Source organism: Centrocercus urophasianus, unplaced genomic scaffold, assembly GCF_019232065.1.
Source record: "Centrocercus urophasianus isolate 14NV4802_14NV808 unplaced genomic scaffold, USGS_Curo_1.0 seq_32, whole genome shotgun sequence".
NCBI classification, from domain to species: Eukaryota; Metazoa; Chordata; class Aves; order Galliformes; family Phasianidae; genus Centrocercus; species Centrocercus urophasianus.
Window position 1 is genome coordinate 1,224,462 of NW_024884889.1, and position 21,864 is coordinate 1,246,325.

Consider the following 21,864-nt stretch of genomic DNA (forward strand, 5'->3'; position numbering starts at 1 on the left):
AGGGGTGTTTTATTTGGTTGGTTTCATATACAGTGGTCTGTTAAGATAAATGGTGAGCCATCAACAGAGCCAGAAGGTTGCCTATAGGAGAGTCACTGGACAAAAGCTCATGTTGAGTATTGATAACATAGGTTTTGTACCATAGAAATTAGTGTCTCCTCTTGAAAAATATGAAACATTTTTGCTGAAGGTTGGAAGATGTCTGACGTTTTATAAGCACTCTGCTCCCCAAGTGTTTGGCAAAACTATTATTTTTTCCCTGAAAACAGGAACCTGTTGTGATGAATGCAGTTGAAATGGTAATTCTACAGGGAAAAGAAGTCTCAAAAGGGTAAAACCCTGTTCTGGTATTTAAATTAAATGCTACATGCACGTTGTGCCTGCCTGTGAAAGCACTTTGCGTAGCTCTAGTTTAGAAATAACGTCACAGTTTCCCCAGCCAACAAGATTGCGTTTTGCCTTCTTATTGCCACAAGTGGCAGCCGTTTGGTGGTCAAAGCAAATCACCCATTTTCCTTTACAACTCGAGCTCGCAGCCTTTATAGTGCTCCTTACTGTGGCTGGTTTGGGGAACAAAGATCCAGTAATCAACCCGGAGCATAGATCACAGTGAGCTGTCGCTGCATCGTGTACGACAGTCACAAATTTAGCATTTCAGTCGCTGAAAGCCCCTGCTGAGCCATTCTCTTTAAACTCACTTTTCAAGCCAAATTTGAAGAGGTGGCAAACAGATAGATGGCTGCGTTTCAGGACGGGAGCAGCCTCTGATCTCGGACAGATGAAACTTTCTTGTGCTTTCCTTTTCTCTTTCACCAGTGTTTTCAGGCTGATTAAGTGTCCAGTCTTGCCTTTGCAGGCCGCAAATTTGTGCTTTGGCAGGGGGGTTGGACTCGATGATCTCTGGAGGTCCCTTCCAACCCCTACAAATCTGTGGTTCTGTGATTCTGTGATATGCAGGGTTTTTGTGGCTTGGTTGGAGCTGCGCGGTTGTACTGCAGTGCATGGGATGAGTCAGCCACAGTGTGCTACCTTCCTGCCTTCCTAAAGAGCAGCCGAGGAAAAGCAGCTTGTCAGCAGGCTAGGGGTGCTGAAGGAGGAATCGGGTGGCCTTGTGTGCGTTCATCCTTCAGGCACTGTTTTTCTTGTGGCATTCAGTTCAGCAACATCAGAAGTGATAGGGAGCAGAATAACGAGCTAAACTGGTGTCCGGTGGTGTTAGTATGCTGGATAACATTTAGATGAGTAGAAATTTACAACCCTCTCCAGGATGGGCTCGAAAGAAGTAAGATCTACAGAAAAACAAGAGCAAAAGTTGGTGAGGGCATCTTCTACTTGCCTGGCTGTTAGGATTTAATTTATGTATTCCAGTAGCAGTGAGTACCTAAAATGAGCAAAAGACTGGCATTGTGAATTCCACATACCTTTTAGGAATCTCCCATTCCTTGGTGGAAAGAAAGAAAGGAGAAAAGATACAGAGGACAATAACAGCAGTAAAATCCATGGTAAAAAACAGGATGAGAAATTACAAGAGAAAGAGAGAAATAGATATGACTTGTTTCCTTTTGTATCGTGTGATGGTTTTGGATGTCTCGCCACAGCTGCTGCTATTGCTGGTGCTGCCACCATTATTTATTATTCATTATTTTAGCACAGCAAAGGAGCAGTAGTTGAAATGAACTCAAGAGCACAACATTTGATATCAAATGATTTTGAAGACTGTCCCCCAAAATAAAGTTATAACTTCATGTTTCGGAGGATTGAGATAGAAGATTGCACTGCAGATGAAAATAAAATCAAACCAGGAGGAATGTGGATCTGTAAATGAATGTTGTTCCTTATTCTTCGTAACTGCTCTGGCTGCTACACATTTTGGTAGCCTCAACCTGCCTGCAGCGTTGCATGGCTTTGTCCCTGAGCCACGTACTGACTGAAAAGTCCCGGCACCCAACCTGTGCTTAGAGATGTGCACAGACACAAGTAATTAGTGATGCTTTTTTCCAAAGTTGGCATGTCAGAAGTGGCACCGTGGGGTGTAAGCAGGGCTTTGAGCTGTCCTGTCCCTCAGGTACCCCAAGTTTTGAAATGTCCTCTTCTGGGAAAATCCATTTCTACGGAGAATTATGTCAGCTGCTGGTACAATGGATTTAAAAATGCTGTGCTTCAAAAACCTACACGAAATGATGTAAGTGGAGGTTTTGTACAAGGTCTTTTTGGTGAAGGTGAAGATGTGACAGCGCTGGTTACGCATTCCTGGGTCATTTGCCAACTTCATTCTGCTTGAGCTCTCCAGTGCTTAAAATCTACAGATTTGCTGCCTTCTGCCCTGTCTAACTTGTCCAGGACACATTTTGTTTGGATCAGCGGACAAGATGTCAGTGCAGAGATAGCGCAGAGGAGAGGGCCCTGTGTGTGTGACTGCATGTTGTGTCCTTGAAATCAGTTCAGCTCTTCTTTAGCGGTAGGAAGTGTGTTGCAGCTGGCAATCCTGGAGCACTTCATGCACCTGTGGAGGTTAGCAATGCAGAACAGGAGAGGGCTGAAACAAGGAGCTGCTGAGAGTGGGTGGAGAGCAGTCAGTATAAAGAAACGTCCCGGAGAAGATTTGAATTGAAGGCTGTTGTGGCCTTGCTGTCCCAGAGGGCGTCAGTTTGTTCCTCCTCGCTCTTTCCTTTCCCTTTCTTTGCAGAAGTGGAAAGAGGGGAATTCCTCACCTATGCTGTTTCTTCATGAATTGTTGTTCTTGGGATCCCTTATAGGCCTGAGAAATCTGGAACGTGGTTCGTGGCAGGAGGCTGCCAAGTGAACCTCACCAGCGGAGGTGTGAGTGGATGGCGTTAGCTCAGAACAAGTGCTGTGCTACACATACTGCAGTCTAGAGGAGAGGGGCTGTGTAACAGTGAGAAGCACAAGAAAAAAGAAAGAAAACTTTCCTCCTGGAGCTTGGTGCAGGTCCTCCCTGCTCTTCCGTGTGAGTCCTTTGGTTTCCACAGACTGTGTGCATGGCAGTTTGCTTTTGGCAGAAGGGTGGTTCCCTGTGCCCTTAGAAAGAAGCCTTTGCTGAAATCCAAGGAAAAACAAACACTCTCCCTTCAGTAAGCCAGAGCTTGTTTTTTAAAAGCGTACATGCACATCCATCGCTTTTGGCACGGTCTTCATGCAGGTGTCCATGGAGAAATTTCACCCTGAAAGTGTGGTGATGTGCACAGGAAAGAAGCACCAGTGCTTTGCACATTCGTGTCCTGAGAATCTCAACACGGTGGAAATGTCACCCCAGTGGACGCGTATGCTCAGGATCCAGTAGTAAGTCAGCAGCTGGTGGTGGGCTATGTACTGGGTTTCCTGATTTGCAGTGCTCCAGGTAGTTACTTAAACATTTTAAAAAGCATCTTAAGAAATAGTGTAAATCAAACTACAAATCCTATCTTTCTTTTATAAACACAACTAAATATCATTGTAAATATTTAGTTATGTTGGTGTATGGGAACAGTTGAGTCACGGCCTGAACCACTGATTGATCACCCAAGGAAAGGACTGTGTCAGCCGTGGGAGCACAGCTGAGGGCAGTTCCTTCTAGACCCCATCTAACAGCTGACTGGCACTGGGGAAGGATCTCTTTCTGGAGATCCCTCCTCTGTGGAGTCTTTCCCGCAAACCGAGGTCTTCAGATAAAGGTGAGCATTCCTTCACCGTTTGTTTCTTTTCCCATTTTCACCTTCACCAGCACGACACCAGTTGGCAACACCAGAAATGCAGTTTAAATACCATTCTACACTGGCTTACTTTACATTTTCATCCATGCTTTGTCACTGAACAGCAAGATCTCCCTTGCTGATTCTGGCCATGTATAAACATAGCAGGAATTGGATCTTGCAATTTTGTCCGTAGTTTTTTGTTTCAAGTCTTTGATTCGTGGAGTCAGGTGACTGAACGTCTGAGCTCTTGTATTTTTTTAAGCCAGTTTCTATACTCATAAAGTTTTAGGGATCCAGAGAATAGTCTGGAGCTGACCAGTGTGCACGTATGTTATTAATGGTCTCATGTTGTGCTGGAGAGGTTTAGAATGGACATTAGGGTTGATTTCTTCATGGGGGCAGTTGAGCGTTGCAACAGGCTGTCCAGGGACGTGGTGGAGTCCCCCCATCCCTGGAGGTTTTTAAGAGACATCTGAGAGTAACTGCCTTTGGTTAAAGGTGAGCTTGCAATTCTCCTCTCTTTGTACCAAATGGCAGCTTTAAAGAGCACAACAAGTGAGCCTGGTAAGTAAGGGAGCACGCTGTTGCACATGCAGGGATTTGATTTCAAGGGTTCAGTCTGTGTCCAGGGATGTGCTGTCCTTGGGCGTGGAGGCGGCCCTGCTGGAAGCCAGCTCATCAGGAGCAGGCATGTGGGGAAGGCAGCTGGTCCCCTGCTGCTGTCAAATGGCAAGGCCATTTTACTCCAGAGTAGGCTTCTCTTCACAGCAGCTGGCAAATGAAAGACTGCAGGTAAAGGCCACTGTGGGAAACACCTACCACTTTTTACCTTTCTGAGTAGTCTTACTTCTTTCAGATACAAAAGAAAGAGCTGACAGGGAATGCTTTCCCTTCCCGTAAATGATATTTCAATGTCTGAAGTAGTTGGCAGTGTCCCTCCCCATCTCGAATCCTGACACCGTAGAAGGCTTTAGCTTAACCCTGGTAGTTAAGCTGTAATTGTCTGAACTGAGCCAGGGGGCAGCTGGTGAAAAGTGACACACATATCTTTTTTTTTTTAAATGTTACTCATCCAATTGGCTTTTAACAAGAAGGCTCTGCAGGCTTTCTGTAGAAGGACCTGTCTGCTAATGGGCATATATCACAAAGTTCTTGATCACCTCCTCATTCTAGGCATTTCATTGTTTGTTAAGGAGCACTGATGTGCTCAGAGATTCTCTCACTGCAGTAATGCCTCTGTGTTGGGCTAAAAAGTCCTCAAGGGAGCAATCCTGTGCAGCTGAGAGAATGGGTGATTGCCTGCATCTCTGCCTCCTGTGATGCTGCTGCTCATGCTCTGTGTTGTATGTGACGCTCCACTGAACAGTGCCCTTGGAGAGCACTCCTGGCACTACACTCTGAAATGCTGGGATTATCCGAGAAGAGCCTTTTTAGCTCGGTGTACTTCACGGAGAGGTAAAGTGTAGGCAGTGCAATCCCAGCAGCAGTTTTGCATCCTGTGTGGACTGCAGGGGCTGAATCTAGCCAGGTCGCAGCTGGGCACAGCACTTTTTGGGGACTGTGGTGTGCCCTATGGAGATGTCAGCGACACAAAGAGCTGTCCCAGTAGAGAAGGTTGCTGAGCAGCCTTTTACCCTGGCACACATTCACACTTTGAGACCAATGCCTCCAGAGTAGAAATCTGCCACGCTTTTCACTGCAAAGAGGCCTCCCTTTTACCGCTGGCCTTTGATTCCTGCGGCCAGCTCATCGGTAAGCTGGCGGTGCTAACGGAGGCACCAGGCCTCCTCCGGCGAGCAGAGCTGCCGGCTGGCAGCCGACAACAACCCGCTGCAGCACCCGTCTCAGCATCGTCCTTAAATCTTCCGGCGGCAACCGAGCCTCACACAGGCGCTGGTAATGAGGGGCTGAATGTGTGCCTGGTGGTGTGTAGCACTCAAATTACACCTGACAAAGAGGAAACAGATTGTCGAAGGGGGAGCGCACAGCTGTCAGCTCCCGACAGCCGTGACAGATTCGTGGGGCTCTGCCACTCAGTCTTACTGAGCTCTGAAAGAGGGAAGGGTTTACGGCGGGGTTCAGAGAAATGGGCGCTGCCTGGGCTGCAGCGAATCCCTCCTCGCTGGCCAGCTGGCCTGCCTGCCTTCTCCTGCATGGCAGAAAGGAAGCCAGAATTAAATACAGTACGTGAATTTGTTCCTTTTCTTCCTTGCTTAGTTCTGAATCAGATTTTTGCCCATTAGGTTGTTTGGATGCTTGCAGAAAGTGAACGCAATTCTGATGGTTCTGTTTTTTTGAGGAAATTCTTGGAGCACGTGGTTGTCGCTGCAGCTCACCAGGTCCTGGTGTGCCATGTTGGTGTCAGCACTCAGTGAAATATGGCTGGGGCTACTGAGGCAAGGCAGTAATTTGTCCAGAATCAACCGGGATTGTGAGTGCTTCAGACCACCAAATCCTGTCTTTATAACTAATTGCCTTCCTAGAAGTTCTGTGCACTTTGTTAAGGCTAAATCCATACCTCTACGCCCTCTCCTTGCATGAACGGCCTGTTTGGAGGCGAAGAAATGAGCTGCTTCTTGTGGAACCAGTCAGCTGTAGACAGAATGGCATCAGCTCACAAGAAAACAGGTTAATCTTTCTTAGATAAACCAAGTTGCTTTTTTTGGTATCAGCGTGCAGGACTCAAAGGGCCGTGGTACTTCCTTCGGCAGCTGCTGACAGAACGCTTTGTATCTGGAGGAGCTCGCCCAAGAGGGGACCGCTTGTTTACATTTCCTCCCTTTTGATTCTGTTTCATAAACATACGTGGCTCTCCTGTTGCTGAGCGAAGAGAAGTGTGCTTTGGGTTACTCGTGTTACTTGGACCGTATGAAGCTTTCCCAAAGCTGAGATAAACGCACTCAGCTCGCCTTACTTGAGAGAAAATGATAAGATAGTGAAAGAAAGAGCTTATTAACAGAAAACAAGAGCTGGCTTTGCATCCTGTCTCTTCTTTCTCTTGGTAGAGAATGGCCTCGGGTCGTGTTCCTGCCTTGCTTTGCTGAAATTGGCAGGCCTGATCCTTTGGCACAGGGCTAACAAAGTACAGCACTGCATGCAGTGCAGGGTGATGCCACCAAGCACAGGGACCGCAGCTTGCCCCGAGGCCTTGCCTCTCACCGTGTCTTTGCAGGGTGGTGAATTTTGGCCTATTTTAAAGGCCGTGAAACCTCTATCTCAGAAGTCACCTCCTACAACTCTTCCCTTGATGGAGTATTTCCCTGTGACCCAGCTTCAGGTGAAGCCCACGGAGATGCTCGGAAGCAGGGAGGGCGCTGTGAAAATCCTGAGGATTCTCTCTGTGTTCACGCTCCCTAGGTCTGGCACCACAAGCCCCCATCAAGGCTTTTTTTAACGAAAAAAGAAAACCGGCGTTGAATGTGTATTCTATTCTCTTCTATGATTCATCTCTTTTTTGAGAGGAGTCTGATAACTGCTAACATCTCCTAAAGCTTCAGAGGAGGAGGAGGTGCCTGTGCTCCTTCAGCAGCTCCACGTGTATGCATGCCCCAGCTCTGCCACTCAAACCAGTTAGGGAATGGGAACGGGACGGATCAATACAGCATTATCTGAGGAAGAGAAGACCGCCCCTGTTGCTATGTTTAGCTCGTCGGGTGCACCCTGCCTGCCCAGCTCTCAACACAGTGGAGTGCTTAATTCAGCCTCCTCGCTTGTCTGAAAGAAGGCCGTTGAGCACTCCGACCACCACAGCTCCACTTTTACAGCTGGCTGTAAATTTCCGAGCGTGCAGTGATATCTTTAGCTTTGACTCCAGAGATTTCCTGTTGAGCTGCAAGATGCAGTCCTGCAAGCACACAAAAGCTAAATATACCCTCTTGGGCTGACACACGGCCAAATAAACAAGGGCAGTGTCAACATGAGTTTTTTCCACTGCTGAACAGCTTGACTTATTCTTGAGGAGATGTAACCTTGTTCAATTAAGCAATTAAGTTTGGTTTTGGAATTTAAATAGCTTTAGGTCTCTCTTTGCACTAATATTCCTTTCATTCCCCTGGAAAAGATGCTAAGACTGCAGCTCTGTACTTTGCACTGAGCTGTGACTACTGAGTCTGAGGTGGGTGAAGATTTTTGTCCTGTAAGGCAGTCATTTTTGGCTTCAGGAAAACACAGTAGCTTGTTGCCTGCGCCAGCCAGCTCGGCCACAGCCTTTGAGAAAGAAAAAATTAATTTTGAAGCTGTCTAAGATTAGTGTGGGGGAAACATGGTGAAAACATATTAATGAGAGCCACAATAGTGGATCGCTTTCGAGCACAACCTTGGGAACAGGAATGTCTTTGGTTTCTGAATTTTTAGAGGTGGTTTTATTGTAATGTGGTTATTAACAGTCTGTCCGCTCCTCTTCATTTCACCTAAGATATAAGATGTATTTTCAGACAACAAGAAGATATTTTGAGGCGAGGGAACAGGCTAATTAGTCTTTCAGCTTGCGTACTTGCTTTTGCCGTTATAAATCCTGGGTCATTTCCTCTTGTGAGCAAACGCGCCTCTGCTGAGCACCTGCTGGAAGTGCAGCAGGCCTTCCTCTTCTGCAGCTGCGTGTTGATCTGTGCGAGCGCGGTGCTGCTTGGTTTACAGAAAGGCACTGGTTACAGGACGTGCTGCCCTGCGCTGCTGCTGCCCCTTGCAGCCGCTGTGCAGCGGGGTGCCCACGCTGCTGTGGGGAGCAGGAGCAGGAAGATGGGAGCAGTCAGAGGCCAAGCTTCAGGGCTTGGGGCTCTGCCTTGCTTGTAACTGAAAAGCCACAAAAAATGCCATCATTTTTCAGGTGGTGGTGCGTTGGTGTTTTTGAGGAGTGTCTCATCACAAGCACTGAGGCAGCGTGCTACCTCAGCTCGGTCACAGATTAGTTGGAAGGAAGCCAGCAGAGGAAACATGCCACTTAAAGTTAAGTAAAGATAATAATGCTAATTGATGAATATGGGACAACAATGCACGTTAGTAACATGTTGTGCCTGTTAAGGAGCTGTTTTGATTTTTTCTTTTAATTATTTAACTTTCTTTTTTGGTGGTGACAAACGAAATGCTGAAATCTTCTGATTTTCTTACAAATTGAAGGTGTTTGGCCAAGTTAGACACGTATCACCGTACTGGCTGAGAATCACAAGCTTCTTGGTGAAGCTGAGCTCTCTTATTGGAGTGCAGAGGCACGCAGATAACGGTGCATGGACACGTAAGCACTGCAGCTAGGCTGCCAGAGATGTCCACAGTGTGTAAGACGCACAGTACGTGGGAGCCCTGACACTTCTGCCAGTGGCGTGGCCTTCCTGCTTTGGCTCTGCATTTCCCACAGAGGAAATTCCCCAGATCACACCCTGGCTCTCTCGCAGTCTCTAAGCTGTCTCAGAGCAGAGGTCTGGCAGCTTCGGAAAGAATTGGAATGAGCCCACCGAACGCACCGCAAGTGGGAATTAGTAGGTGCCTCAGGGTTACATGTTCTCGTGCGTCCTGTCTAGGAGATCAGGTTTGGCATCATTAGATTGAAGTCAGGTGAAAACTCAACCAAATGTTTCCACGCAAAAGAAGCAGATCAGCATTTTCCCTGTGCCTTCATGGAAGGGCACAAATGCTTTAATTTGTGAGAAGCAGGCTCAGGTCTGCAGAGACTCATCCAAATTGTGACACTTTTAGTGACCATGAATGCGTCTCTTGTTTGAACTTTGCAAACCTAGCTTACCAGCTGCCATCCCTCCTCTCCTGGCTTTTAGGGGCATATTTGATTACTGAGTTTGCTAAGCAAGCTACAGTGCTGCTGGCAGTGATGACCCAGACCTGTTAAACTTGTCTTAGGTAAGAATCGTGATTCATTAGTGCTTCCTAGGATGTTCCTTGCTTGTTGTAGTGTTGTAGGTGTTTTTAGAGGAAAAGAGTTTTAAGATGCTAATGACAGAATTACGGCTACAACCTAAGGGGAGGGGGAGCCAAACAAAAGAAGGATTCATTAGAGAACAAAAGAAACACTGGAGGCTTTGAACCTAGGAGTCTCCCACACATTAACTAGGTGTACTGCCAATGTGCTACAGATGTGCATTATGTGAACAACACACAAGGTAATGATATGTCTGCAAAGGAGTGAATGCATCTGTTTGATGTTTTGCAATGAATTACACTCAAGCAGGTGGGGAACTGCCAACTTCTCAGAAAAAAAAACTATTAAGAGGTCCAAAAGATATCTTCTGCACTTTCTGTAGAATCACAGCTGACAGCCATATCATGTGTTGGCACATTGGAGCCTTGCTCTGCCACCAGAAAGCACAGCCCGTGGCTTCACGTAGGCGCTGCTTGCTTTTATCTGAGAAGGGGTTGAGGGATCAGCCGTCTGGGCCAGATCCTGAACACAGGAGCTCCTGATGTGCCAAGTAGCTGTGGTGATGCGTCCTTTCACGCCTCTGCTCCTTCCTGGGGCTGGGAGCGGGGCTGGGGGAGCAGAACTCTACTGGGTGACATGCGGCGGAGAAACAACCTGATTACTGCGCTAGGAATTCAGTCTTCCAGATTTAGATTTATTTAGATCTAGAGGTATATCTATATAGGATTTTGCTTGGTTCTGTTCCATCTCTAGCAATTGTACCTTGGTACTCTCTCCTAGGGCATTTGAACATGAAGGTATCAGAGCTGGCTTGACAGATTTGTAATTGCAGGTTTCTCCCTTTCTCACTGTGCGTTACAAAAAAATATATAAGAATGCTGGAGTAGAGGAGGTCACCAGTAATCTATGTGCCATTAGCTCCTTGGATTTTGCACTCTGGGGGCCTAAAGGAAATAAGGTATAAAAATAGCTGTCCAACTTTATGAAAAATCAGGCAAACCTTCCTTCAGCTGAGCTGCAGCTGCCTGAGCACTTAGAGAGCTGGTAATAGAAAGCTGCAGCGGGAAGCGCTCTCCTTTTCTCAGGATGCTTGATTTTACAAAAGATAAAGAATGAGGGATGAGAGATCTGCCCTGTTTTAAGTTAAATAACTTCGATTACCACCTCAGAGAAAACAGAGGGATTCTGTCACCCCATCAGCATTTGAGATACGTGCAGAGCACAGCCTTGGTTTGGTGCCTGGAACTTTGAGAGTGGCACAGTACTCTGCCACTTACTTCTGGCCTTACAGATCAACATTTGGCTGTGGCACCCTGTGACACAGTCAGATGCAGCGTGGCAAGAGGGCCGACCGTTGTAGCAATGAAGAGCATCATCATTTGGCAAACAGGTTTTTTTTTGATAACTTCAGCTGATCTTTTCAGAGGTTTGCCTTTCCGTTCCTTTTTATTTTAAGGAATATTGATAATAAAATTACAAGGATGAGAGTGGGGGCAGGGGGACCCCAAAGCCTGCAAAATAATTACTGCATTTTTTTCAAAAAAGCCTGTAGTCTTCATTCACGTTAGTGATGGCTCAAACAAGGCACCGCATTTGAGTGGCAACTGCACCAATTAGCACTGCTGCTGTTGGTTTGTGAATTGCATGTGAAATGTAGGATTTGTCCAGAAGTGCTAATGCAAATTGCTCAACAAAAATGTGCCCTCTGTGTCAAGTCTTTTCACTTGTTCTGACACACTGATGTCTTCCCAGATTTCTCTGATCGGCAGATTCCTCTCTCTGCTGACAGCTACCAGAGCTCATAAAGTAATGGAAATATTTCTTGTTGCCATTAGCTGTGTTTCTGCAGAGAGAGTTACCCGCTGCTGCTGGGACTGGCTGCTCACTATACAACATAATTTTGACTTTTATTTGTAAGTTGATGGACTTCAGCTTTCTAGAATGAAGTGCTAAAACCCCTGTAAATGTCTTAAGACTCCACCTGCCCAGAGGTTCAAAGACCTGGTGTCTGCCACAGCGATAATTTGGTCACTTTGCAGGAGTTCAGCATCCTCTGTTGCTGTGTACAGTGATAACCTTTGAGCCTTGCTATATGAGCCTGAGTTACAATTGCCGTGGGAACTGTAGCTTAGCATTTCCTGACTTTTTCAGCATACAATATCTCATCCTAATATTGCACCCTTTACAAGGAGAAGAAGTAGAGCAAGGGCACATTGTGAACAGCGAAATTTCACATCTACAGAATATAAAGCGGTGTCCTTAGCCACACACAGATGTGAAGCTGTACTTGTAAATTGCTGTGCTGGGTGGCACCCCTGAGTCACAGCCCAGGAGCCCTATTGTGTGGGGCTCCCTGCAGCGCAGGATGTAAATATATTTCCTTCCCCCCAAGCACTTCCAACCTAAGAGCGAGATAAGAGATAATGCGGGAGACAAAGACACCAGGGAGCGCAAGGAAACAGCAGAGGCTGCTGCTGGGCATCGTGGAGACAGGAACTTCCACAGACTCCTACAAATCTGACTGCGCTGGGGCCAGAGGTCAGGGGCAGATTTGCATGATCTGGAGAATCTCCTAGAAATGCAGTCCAGCAGGGAGGAAAGCATGAAGACGCTTGTGTCTAAAATGTAACAACTAGAGAAGAGCTGGTCATGATGGGGTAGGCTTCAACACTCAGCGGTGAACAAGAGACAGTGTGTGAGTCAGGATATTCTGCATTTGGGTTTGAAAGCAAGGGAAGGGGCTGAAATTGGAAAGGAAAGGTAACCAGGCTGGAAAGGGAGAGATGGCACGGTCAGGACAATAGGTGAAGAACGTGGCTTTGGGCAGCAGCACTCCAGCTGCCTGCAAGCAGAGTGAGATTGTGATCATCGCAGTGTGAGGGGATGCCAGCCTGGCTGTGGGGCTTGGCACAGAGTCTGAGGCAAAGATCGTAGCCGGGTTACGGGCCAAGTCACAGGCAAGCGATGGAGGACTGGAGCCTGCTTCGAGCTGATGGGTACCCACAAGGTGATCCCAGAGGCAGGTATGAATTTAGGACAGATAGGAAAAGGCCTGGGAGCTGCCAGCATAGAGGGAGTCCTTGGACTTGCGCAGAGAGCTTGCTCAGAGGTGTGACAAGGAGAGAAGAAGAGAGAAGAGGACTGAGGTTGCAGAAGTGTGCAGGGCTGAGCAGTGGCTGGATAGTACAAGTAACGTGGAGCGGGCAACGAAAGGTGCTGGAGGCAAGGGAAAGCACTGGGGAGAGAGGAGACATCAGGTAGGGTTGGGTTAGCAGTGCTAGGAGCTGACAGGCAGCCGTGGAGAAATATAGCACCGAGCTCCACAAGATAAAGGCTATTAGGGACTCGGTGATACTGGTTTCTGTGACAGGCAAGAAGCAAAAGCCTGTTTGGAAAAGAATCTGTGCTGGAGATGGAGGCTAAATCCAAATCAAGTCGTAGGCAGCACATTCAGTGGGCTTAGAGATGACGGTGAGAGGAGGGATAGGGTAGAGGCTGGAGAGGCGCTTGGAGTCAAGCAATGCTTAGATTATTTTTTTTGAAGCATGCTTATATGGTGAGGGGAAGGAGGCAGAGGGAGAGATCTGAAGGAAGAGTTAGCAGATGGGATTAGGGGAGATGAGAAAACAGGACACAGCGAGGTCATCGGGACAAGCAGTGGGGCCACAGTTGGGAGGGAGAGCTGGGCAGGAGGCAAGGGAGAGCAAGCAGAGGGGAGCGAGGGAGATACTGTTTTGCTTTGTGGAGTTTCTCATGGGAGAAGTCAGCACAGCCCTGAGCAGAGATGGGACTTCTCAGCGATGGCAGAAGGCAAGGCTTGAGGAGCGAGTCCAAGGCTGCAAAAAGGCAGCTGGGATTGCGCCGGTGAGGGCTGGCTAGGCTGGCAAACATGAGTAAGCATTAGGAACATGACAGAATCGAGGAGGGGAAAAAGCATTCATGGTGTACAGGAAGTTTAAAAAAAAAAAAAAAAAGTTTAAAGCTTAGTAAGTAATTGTCTCAGAAGAGGTATTAAGGATATTCAGAAGGCCTCAGGAGGAGTGAATAAGGACTTCCTCAGTAAAGGAAGCCATTCCTTAGAGATCTAGAAGTCTGGGGGACTGCCTAAAGCCAAGCTGAGTCAGGCCTTGCAAAAGAAATTAATTCTGGAGTGGAGTTTTCCTGAGCTGTATAAATAAAGGAGACCCTGGAGAGAAGGCAGGAACCATGCAGTGAAGAGCGTGTTATGGCTGAAGACTGCCTAGACACTGCCCAATGGGAATTATTTGTCAGTTCTTACTTGGGCTGGTGAGACTGGATGTCAAAACAAAGGCTGGGTGGTTAATGGAAGCACACAGGCTGTGTCCAAGCTGGAGGAAAAATGAGCGGGGTTTCAGTGCTGGAACTGGGTGATGGGCAGCCTTGGTTCAAGGATGCTGAAAGAAGTAGCTCATAAAATCCCAGGACTGGCATGCCGTCCCAGGCAGCTCCAGTGAGTTATTTGGAACCACTGCGAAGACAGCACGGCTTTGCTGGGCAGCAGCAGTGGAAGACCATTTCCTTTGGTCTTGCCAGATACCTTTGGGTTCTCGATTTTAGAGCGAAATACCACCTGCAGGTAAGCTGCATGGACAAGTACCTGCATTCAGGGATGAGAGTTCCTCCAGCTCTCTGTGTTGGTGTCTGACAGGAGACGATCCTGGAATTTATGCACGAATTGTACAGGTCATCACAAGTATCCGTGTGTCTGTTTTGGTGCTTTTAGCCATCACACGTGCCGTCTGCTTAAATCCACTGAAAGCTGGTGGGCTGTTTCTGCGTTTCCTACATACGTGGCATTTCCCATAGCGATTCAGCGAAGCAAGGGGGAACTGAAAAGGGTCCTTGCTTCATTGAGGCCCTTACGGGATGTGATCTTGCTGCCATGTGGGCACGCTGTGAATGAGACAGGGAGGGGGTGCAAAAGGAACAGTTGGGCTGTGTGGGTTGTTCACTTGCAAATGAAGCAGTGCCAGGAAATACTGATAAGGATAATGCAGCGGTACTGTGAGCATATGCACTCCCTGACCCCATTTGTGCCAACGCAGAAGCCAGAGAGTCACCGACAGGGTGGGGAAGATGCAGGAGAGATTCCCCACAGGCACAGCTGTTTTGTGAGAGCCCCAAACCTTTGCGCTGAACTTTCCTGAGGATTTCTTTTTGCCTTGGCAGAAGAACAACATGGGGCAACTGCAGCCTCTTACCAGTTTTTGAGGTAAGTTGCCTTCTGTGTAGGGGAAGGAGAGCATATGGCCCGGTGTGTTTATTTCTCAGCCAGAATTCGTTTGGGCTTGGCAAATTACATGCTTCTTGCTGAGGATCAACACCAGTGCCAAGTTTGTTTTTTCTAAAAATGAAAGAGATCTCATTTATCACAGCACAGAGGAAAGGATCTGAGAAATGTCCTTAAGCGTGAAAAAATACCTTTGTTTATCCTCAAACAAAACAGCTGAGGGGAGAACGAGCAAAATTTCACCAAGAGGAAAACAAAAACAACCAAACTCTGCAAGCATCTAGAAGAGCCACCAGGCAGCTCCTGCCAGGCATGAGCTGGAGCTGGGCTGTGAAATGCCTCTGTACCCAGCGAGCTCTGTGGGGTGCGAGGTGATAACGTGACGTGGGCTGGGGACATCGGAGCAGAAGGGACAGCCGGGTTGCGGTTTAGCGTTCGCTGCTTGAAAACTTCTTTAGAGCATCTTTTCCTTATATCTGTGTTTTCTCAGTCTCTGTATGTGCTATTCTCTTACAGCATTTATTTTTATTGTGTCATTTTCCCTCTGTTTCCCCTTTTCATTGGCCCTGTGTGACTGTTTGTTTAAACCGTTTGCCTGCTTTCATCTTCCATTTTTCTTCTCTCCCCCTTCTCAAGGGCTCTCTAGCCATAATTATCCTTGTGTTTCGCATTAGCTCTCCTCCCTTCTGCTCCAGATGGACTCGAAGCGGGCATTGATTAAAGCTAAAACCTTTAGTGCTGCCATTTCCAACAGGCTCTGGCCTTGGGGTCAGCGCAGCCTTCGCTGCATTGCTCCCAACCACAGCCACGAGCACTGGCTCCTGAGGGAGCTCCATGCCCATGTGGGGCAGCAGGGACACACGGTGACACTACTCCCAAGCAGGATTGCAGGCTGTGGTGGCCGTGTGGGCGCTGCTGAGGGCCTGCAGAAGTCTTTAGCCCCTAAACGGAGTTAGGAAAACACTTGCTCATTTTCAGATCCTTTGTTGTGTACTTTGTTGCTAGAAATAAAGAACTTAGTCCCTCTGATGAGCTAACACGTACACCAAAGTGATAGTCTGGCAGATACTGTTTGTTCTGCGGCAAGAGCAAAGCGTATCGAAAACGGGGGGAGGAGAGGGAGAGCAGGGAAAGGGAGGTGAAAGGAAAACAAATGGGCTGCATGCAGAGGTCTGGCATCAAACGTCAGAGTGATCTTGTTCGCTCAGATACTATTTGAAAGGCCATGGCAACCGGGGACCCAGGGAGAGGAGAGGTTTGTAGCCCCTCCCTGGGATGGATGACAGAGGATGAGGGTGAGGCGGTCCGCCCTGCACGGTCTGCTGGTGGGTGCAGTCACAAAGCAGTTTGGCCCGTCCCTTCGTCCTGCATGCTGGCTCATGTGAGGCAAATAAAGTCAGAAGTGAATGGATTTGTAACTCCCTCAGTCAGTCAGATGGCACCTATCTGCTGAAGGTGGCTGCGCTTGGGCAGCCAGATTTAGACAGGGATTAAGATCCCTGCCAGACACAGAAAGTGACAACAGTACAGGAATTTAATAGAAGTATTTCTGGGGGAATACGGGAACGTGTTTGTAGGTTACTCCAGAAACACTGGGTATGCAGTAAGTTTTCTTGTGTACAGAAATCTAGTAACATTTTTGCTGCCAGCAAGCAGCAGCTCAGAGTGCGTGGAGGTGAGGTCAGCAGTGCCTTGTCCATCACAGACCTGTAGGTTGCACTACATCGTTGTGTTTACCCGGAAAGGCTTTTGTCTTAGGAGGCATCAATCAGCAGAGACTTGCCATTTCTGCTGGGTAATGAAATCATGGCCTAAGAATTTGATTCTTCTTTCTGATTTGAATCCGTCTTTGGCTTCCAGCCCTTGTATCTGGTTTTGCCGCCTTCAGTGGATAAAAGGGCTCTTTAAAAGATTCGTTCCCTCGTGAAGGTGTTTTTACACGCCGTGGTCAAAGCATCTCTGTTTTCTTTGTGGTAAGCTGAATGATTGAGCTCTTGAAGTCCTTCACTGGAAGGCACTTTCTGCCTGAAATCATTTGTGTTTCTTCTTTTTGTGCTCTGACTTGAAAACGTAGACATCTGATTGCACACATCTTTCTAGTGTCGTTCCTCTAATGCAGTACGCGGGATAAGCCACCTCCTGGCTTCTGTTTGCTCTGTTGCTGCTTGCGCATTGAAGGATTGCATTAGTTCACATCATGCAGAATGCACAGCAAGCTCAGGTTCCATCCACTGCTTCACTTTGCCATTGCTTTCAATTCCACTGATGTTAAATGCGCATAACCGTACATACACACGCATCACCCCAAACTCCTGAGAAGGATCCATCGCTCCAGCTGATCCCCAGAAATACATTTGAAGAACATGGGATTTGTGCTTAACCAAGGACCAGCAGCGGGCAGCTCCCTCTCAGGCACTGCCAAGGCAGCTGGGTCCCCACAGAAGTCCACCCTCGTGTATACGTATGTACTGCCACGCAGGGCACCCCCACGCACAGGCGCACAAGTGACACAGGCCCGGGGGAAGGAGCGGGGCTGTCCCCTCGCTGCTGTGCATCCCCACAAATCCGTCTGGAGTCACGGCAGCCTGAGTCACACTCTGAGTCATACTGCAGGAAGGGGCCAACAGGCGTCGCTTCCCTGGGGCTGGTGGGGGTGTTCGGAGGGTAGCAAGGCAGCGGTGCCAGTTGCCAGAGAGAGGAGAGCAAAGAGCAGGGTCAGGATGGATGATCTGGGATGATCTGCACACTTGGTGCAGCAGCGCCCACTGCAGAGGTGCTCGTGCGGAAGAGCTGGCGGGGCCCTGCTGCCCTGCTCCTGCTTCTGCTTCAGGATACGCAGCCCTGCGCTGCTCCTGGTGATGTCAGCGGGGCCTTTCATCACTGTTTTGAGAAGAGCTTTGGCCAAAAAAGATGGAAAGCGGGCGGGGGGGGGGGAGTGGTGTTCTGGCTTGATGAAAAAGGCCTGGCTTTAAATCTGTTATTAAAGCTGGAAGCAGGAAGTTTTCATTACGAATAGGCAAAGTCCTGCGCCTAGAAATGGCCGAACACACAGCCCTGGAAGTAACACCTTGGTGCTAATCTTCACATTTCCTCCAGCTGCTGTGCGGGCTGTCAGCTGCAGGGGTGTCTTGCAGAGCTCTCTGCCTTCTGCAGCCCTAAGGCAATACGGCCCTGAGCCCCTCTGCACGCTGCTGCCGTGGGGCACTGCGCCCTCTGTGTGTGTGAGAGCCGGGATGGCCGCTCTGCTGTGAGTCTGTTGAAGCGGGCTGCGGCCCCAAGGGCTCGGGGCAGCTCCTGCTGATGTTACAGCACAGCGAGCCTTCTGGCTCCTGGTTTTCCTTTCCGCCTTTCCCTTGTTGTAGCTGCAGCAAAGGTTCTTTGGCAGCGTGGCATTGCTGTTGTCTATAAATGGAAGCGGTTGGCCCGTCTCCCAGTGTAACACAAGATAGCTCTGTGCATCAGTTATGCAATCTTCAGCTCGATGACTTCAGTGGGGTGAGGGGAGGGCAGGGGGGCAGGATGGAGCCCTTACCTCATGTCCCTGAGCTAGGAGATGTTGGAGCAGGCGGTGAGGTGCTGTGTGAGAAGGGAGCGGGGAGCAGGGAGCAGCGGGGAACTGTCAAACCGGGGCACGAGTTCAACAGAGACAGAAGCTCAACGCTGAGAAGCTGCCTTTCAGCAGAGAGCCCTTCAGGGACGCTCTGTGTAAAGTGGAGATGTGAGCAAATTGGATTTCTTCTTGTTTCCTGGCTGAAGAGGAGTTTGCTTTTCCCTGCCGGCGAGTTCGCCCCACACCACGGCATTACGTGGTAAGAGGAACCCTCCACCTCTGCTGCTGGCAGCTCGCAGCTCCTGGGTACGGGAGCGCGGGCCACGGCAGCGCTCCTGGCCTGGCCTCGGCGCTCGGTGCTCAGCCGCGCCGAGCCGAGCCGAGCCGAGCCGTGGCAGCGGGCGGGCAGCGGCCCCTGCTGGCAACTCGCCGCTTCCAGCAGCACCGCGGGGAGGTGCGGAGGAGATGGGGTCTGATGGCGGGGGAGAGCAGGGTGATGTTAGGAATAGGTTTCTGTGGCATCACGTGGCCCGCATCCTTCCAGCTACAAGCTCTTTGTCCTGGTGGGATGGAGTCTCAGGTAAACGTGTGATGTGGTTAAATCCTGAGATTCTGGTGCAGTACAGTGGAAATGAGGGCTGCTGGCTCACGGTGTTCTTCTCTGTGCGCCTCAAACGCTGGCTCCTGAGCCCATTGCTCAGAGATTGCTTATCTTGAGCGCAAATAAACCTCACACCCAGTTTTCTTTTCTTACCACTGATGAGTCGTGAAGTGCTCCTGCCTTATCAGAGGGGGCCTGGAGCTTCAGGTTCTGGTGCGAGAAACCTGCCCATGTCCCTGCAGCAGACATTGAGGCCACAAGACACCAGCATTTGCCCAGTTTTCCCGCTTTCTCCAAGCTCCAGCCCTCGCCCACAGACCCGGCGCTCAGTGTTAATGAGCCCTAGCTTCCCTACACGCAGAGCACCCTCAGTAACGAGCCCTTCTCCCTCTCTCCACACAGGAGCAGCACCAGGTGGGACTGTCCCGGAGCACAGCACCTATGCAGCCCTCTGTCCCACCAGGAGCCAGCAGCGTGGTCACAGGCACGAGCTCAGGGGGGGCCTTCCTGGGCAGCCAGCCGCAAGCGGCCATCATGAAGCAGATGCTGATCGAGCAGAGAGCCCAGCTGCACGTGATGGAGCAGCAGAAGCAGCAGTTCCTAAGAGAGCAGAGGCAGCAACAGCAGCAGATCTTAGCAGAGCAGGTACGGTGTCTGTTTGTCTCAGGTTCTGCAGCTGGTGTGAGACGGAAAGTGCTACAGACAGTGCAGCACAGCCCTTCCTTTCACCTTCAGCAGTTTTCTCTCTGATCTCCCAGATCAGTTCTTTACTCTGTTTTATCACACAAACACTGCAAGCAGTCATGCTAGCCTCAGGGAGAGGTTGGGAACTGCGGGCTGAAGTGGGGGAGCAGTGGCACAACCCCAGCAATGGCAGTGTGAAGCTGTGACATTCAAGCCTGACACCAATTCCCATAGCTCTACACTTTTGCAGTACAGACATTACGTTACCTGGTCTAAATGGTCTTGTCTTATGCGTGTTTAATTCAGATGCAATTTCAAGGAAACCCAACAGAAAAGCCAGCAGAAAGTCACTCTGTTCAGTTACTGCAAGCTCGCACCTCAGTTAAACTTGCAGTCCCCTGCTTCACCTAGAAAATGTTCTGATAGGTGAGTCTAAGCTCAGCAGTGTCTCTCTTGCTAGGGGAAATACAGTTTAAGACCTGGGTGCCACTTTGAGTTAGAACTTGTGCATGCCGTATAACCACAGAAGTACTGGTGGTTACTGATGGAAGAGGGTAAATTTAGACTAGACGCTAGGAAGAAAGTCTTTCTTTTAGAGTGACGAGACACTGGAACAGGTTGCCCAGTGAGGCTGTGGATGCCCCCTCCCTGGAGGTGTTCAAGGTCAGGCTGAATGAGGCTATAAGCAACCTGGTCTAGAAGGAGGTGTCCCTGCCTGTAGCAGGGGGATTGGAACTAGATGATCTTATAGGGCCCTTCCAACCCAAACCATTCTGTGATTCTGTGATCCTATGAAGATGCATGAATGGTTTCAGAGGGAACAAGTGCAGAGCAGTGACACAGTAGTATTCCCTCTGCGTGGACCAGGCCAATTCACTTGTATAAACCCAAGAGCCAGTCACTGACTTGGATGCTGAAGGCAAGGCTAAAAGGCACAGCCCGTAAGCTCCTAGCTCGCGAGTGCTTTGTGCCTAATAAAGTTCCCTCGATCTTTTTTATCATACGTAATGTGCATTTATAAACATCAGGATTAGTATTTGCTTCCTTTCTGTCTTTGCCATTCTCTTTCCTTTGTTCCTCAGCCCTGGTTTGTGACGAAGCATCTGTACCGGTGCAGAAGAAGCAACGAGAAGTGTCACTGTAGTAACTGCTCAGTCAAGTATATCCAGGGCCTTGGAAGCTCTGATAGACATGCTCTCTGTTTTTATAATCAACCCTTGATTCTGTTTTGGATGCCTGAGTATTCACCGAAAAAAAAAGCACAGAGGACCAGCATGGGCTGGACTAAGGGTCGGGGGCATTTTGCAATGGCCAGCTCCCCGGATAGCATGAGGAAGAGGAAATGTGCCTTAGTAGCTGTTTCTGGTCTGGCTAGGCAATGGTCTTGGGACACAGGGCTCAGATTAGGAGGCATTGTCCCTTGCAGCTGGGCGCTTTGGTTGTGCAGAGGTGGGCTGCAGTCTTGCACAAGGACTATACGTATAGGAATATATATATTAATTATATATATGGTTAAATATATACATTTATATACACATATATTATAGTATATGTATTCCTGTGTATATATAGGTCTTGTCAGAGCTGGGGGAGGGAAAGGGTGTGCGCATACAGCCGCACTCAGAGCTGGGTGAGAAGAGGTATCTCAGATCTCTCCCTTCCCATCCAGCCCGAGGACAGTTCAGTTTGCTGCTTAGAGGTCAAGATGAAGTGCTTGTAAGTGAGGAGAGGTGATGTTAGCCTCAGTGCTTACTCCTTTCTGAAGCAGAAGGAGTCTGTTGAGTAGCCCAAGTACTCTCAGGAGGATTCTTCAAATGTCTCTACTTGTCTCTCCAAAACAGCTTGCTAGATAAGGAACGCTGCAGTTCTGCTGCAGCACTTTTGTCACCAGCCTCTTTCCAGCTCACTAATTAATTAATCATCTTTTTCACTTCGGCTTTCTTTCCCTCATTCATTTTCAGCAGTTGCAGCAGCAGTCACATTTGCCTCGGCAGCATCTGCAGCAACAGCGGAGCCCGTATCCAGTGCCACAGGTCAATCAGTTCCAAGGTAAAAGTCACATTCTTTTTTCCTGTTGTGGAGACAAAATACGCCTCCAGAGCAGGCGTATGAAAATCTGCATTTTGTGAATGCAAGGAGCTAAGCAGTGTGGCAGAATAGGAAGGTGGGCTGTTGTGCACTTGCACGTACCATAGACTTCACTAAAGGGGAATGCCCAGC

The 21,864-nt window shown here is 48.8% G+C and overlaps 1 protein-coding gene across 1 annotated transcript in view; it reads left to right on the forward strand.

The window, feature by feature from the left end:
• Positions 1–21,864, forward strand: part of MAML3 (mastermind like transcriptional coactivator 3) — a 197,875-nt gene that overhangs the window by 169,653 nt on the left and 6,358 nt on the right. Inside the window, exons 3-4 of the mRNA XM_042829697.1 lie at positions 19,363–19,605; positions 21,606–21,693. Coding sequence (XP_042685631.1) covers positions 19,363–19,605; positions 21,606–21,693 — 331 coding nt within the window. The remainder of the gene's footprint in view (positions 1–19,362; positions 19,606–21,605; positions 21,694–21,864) is intronic.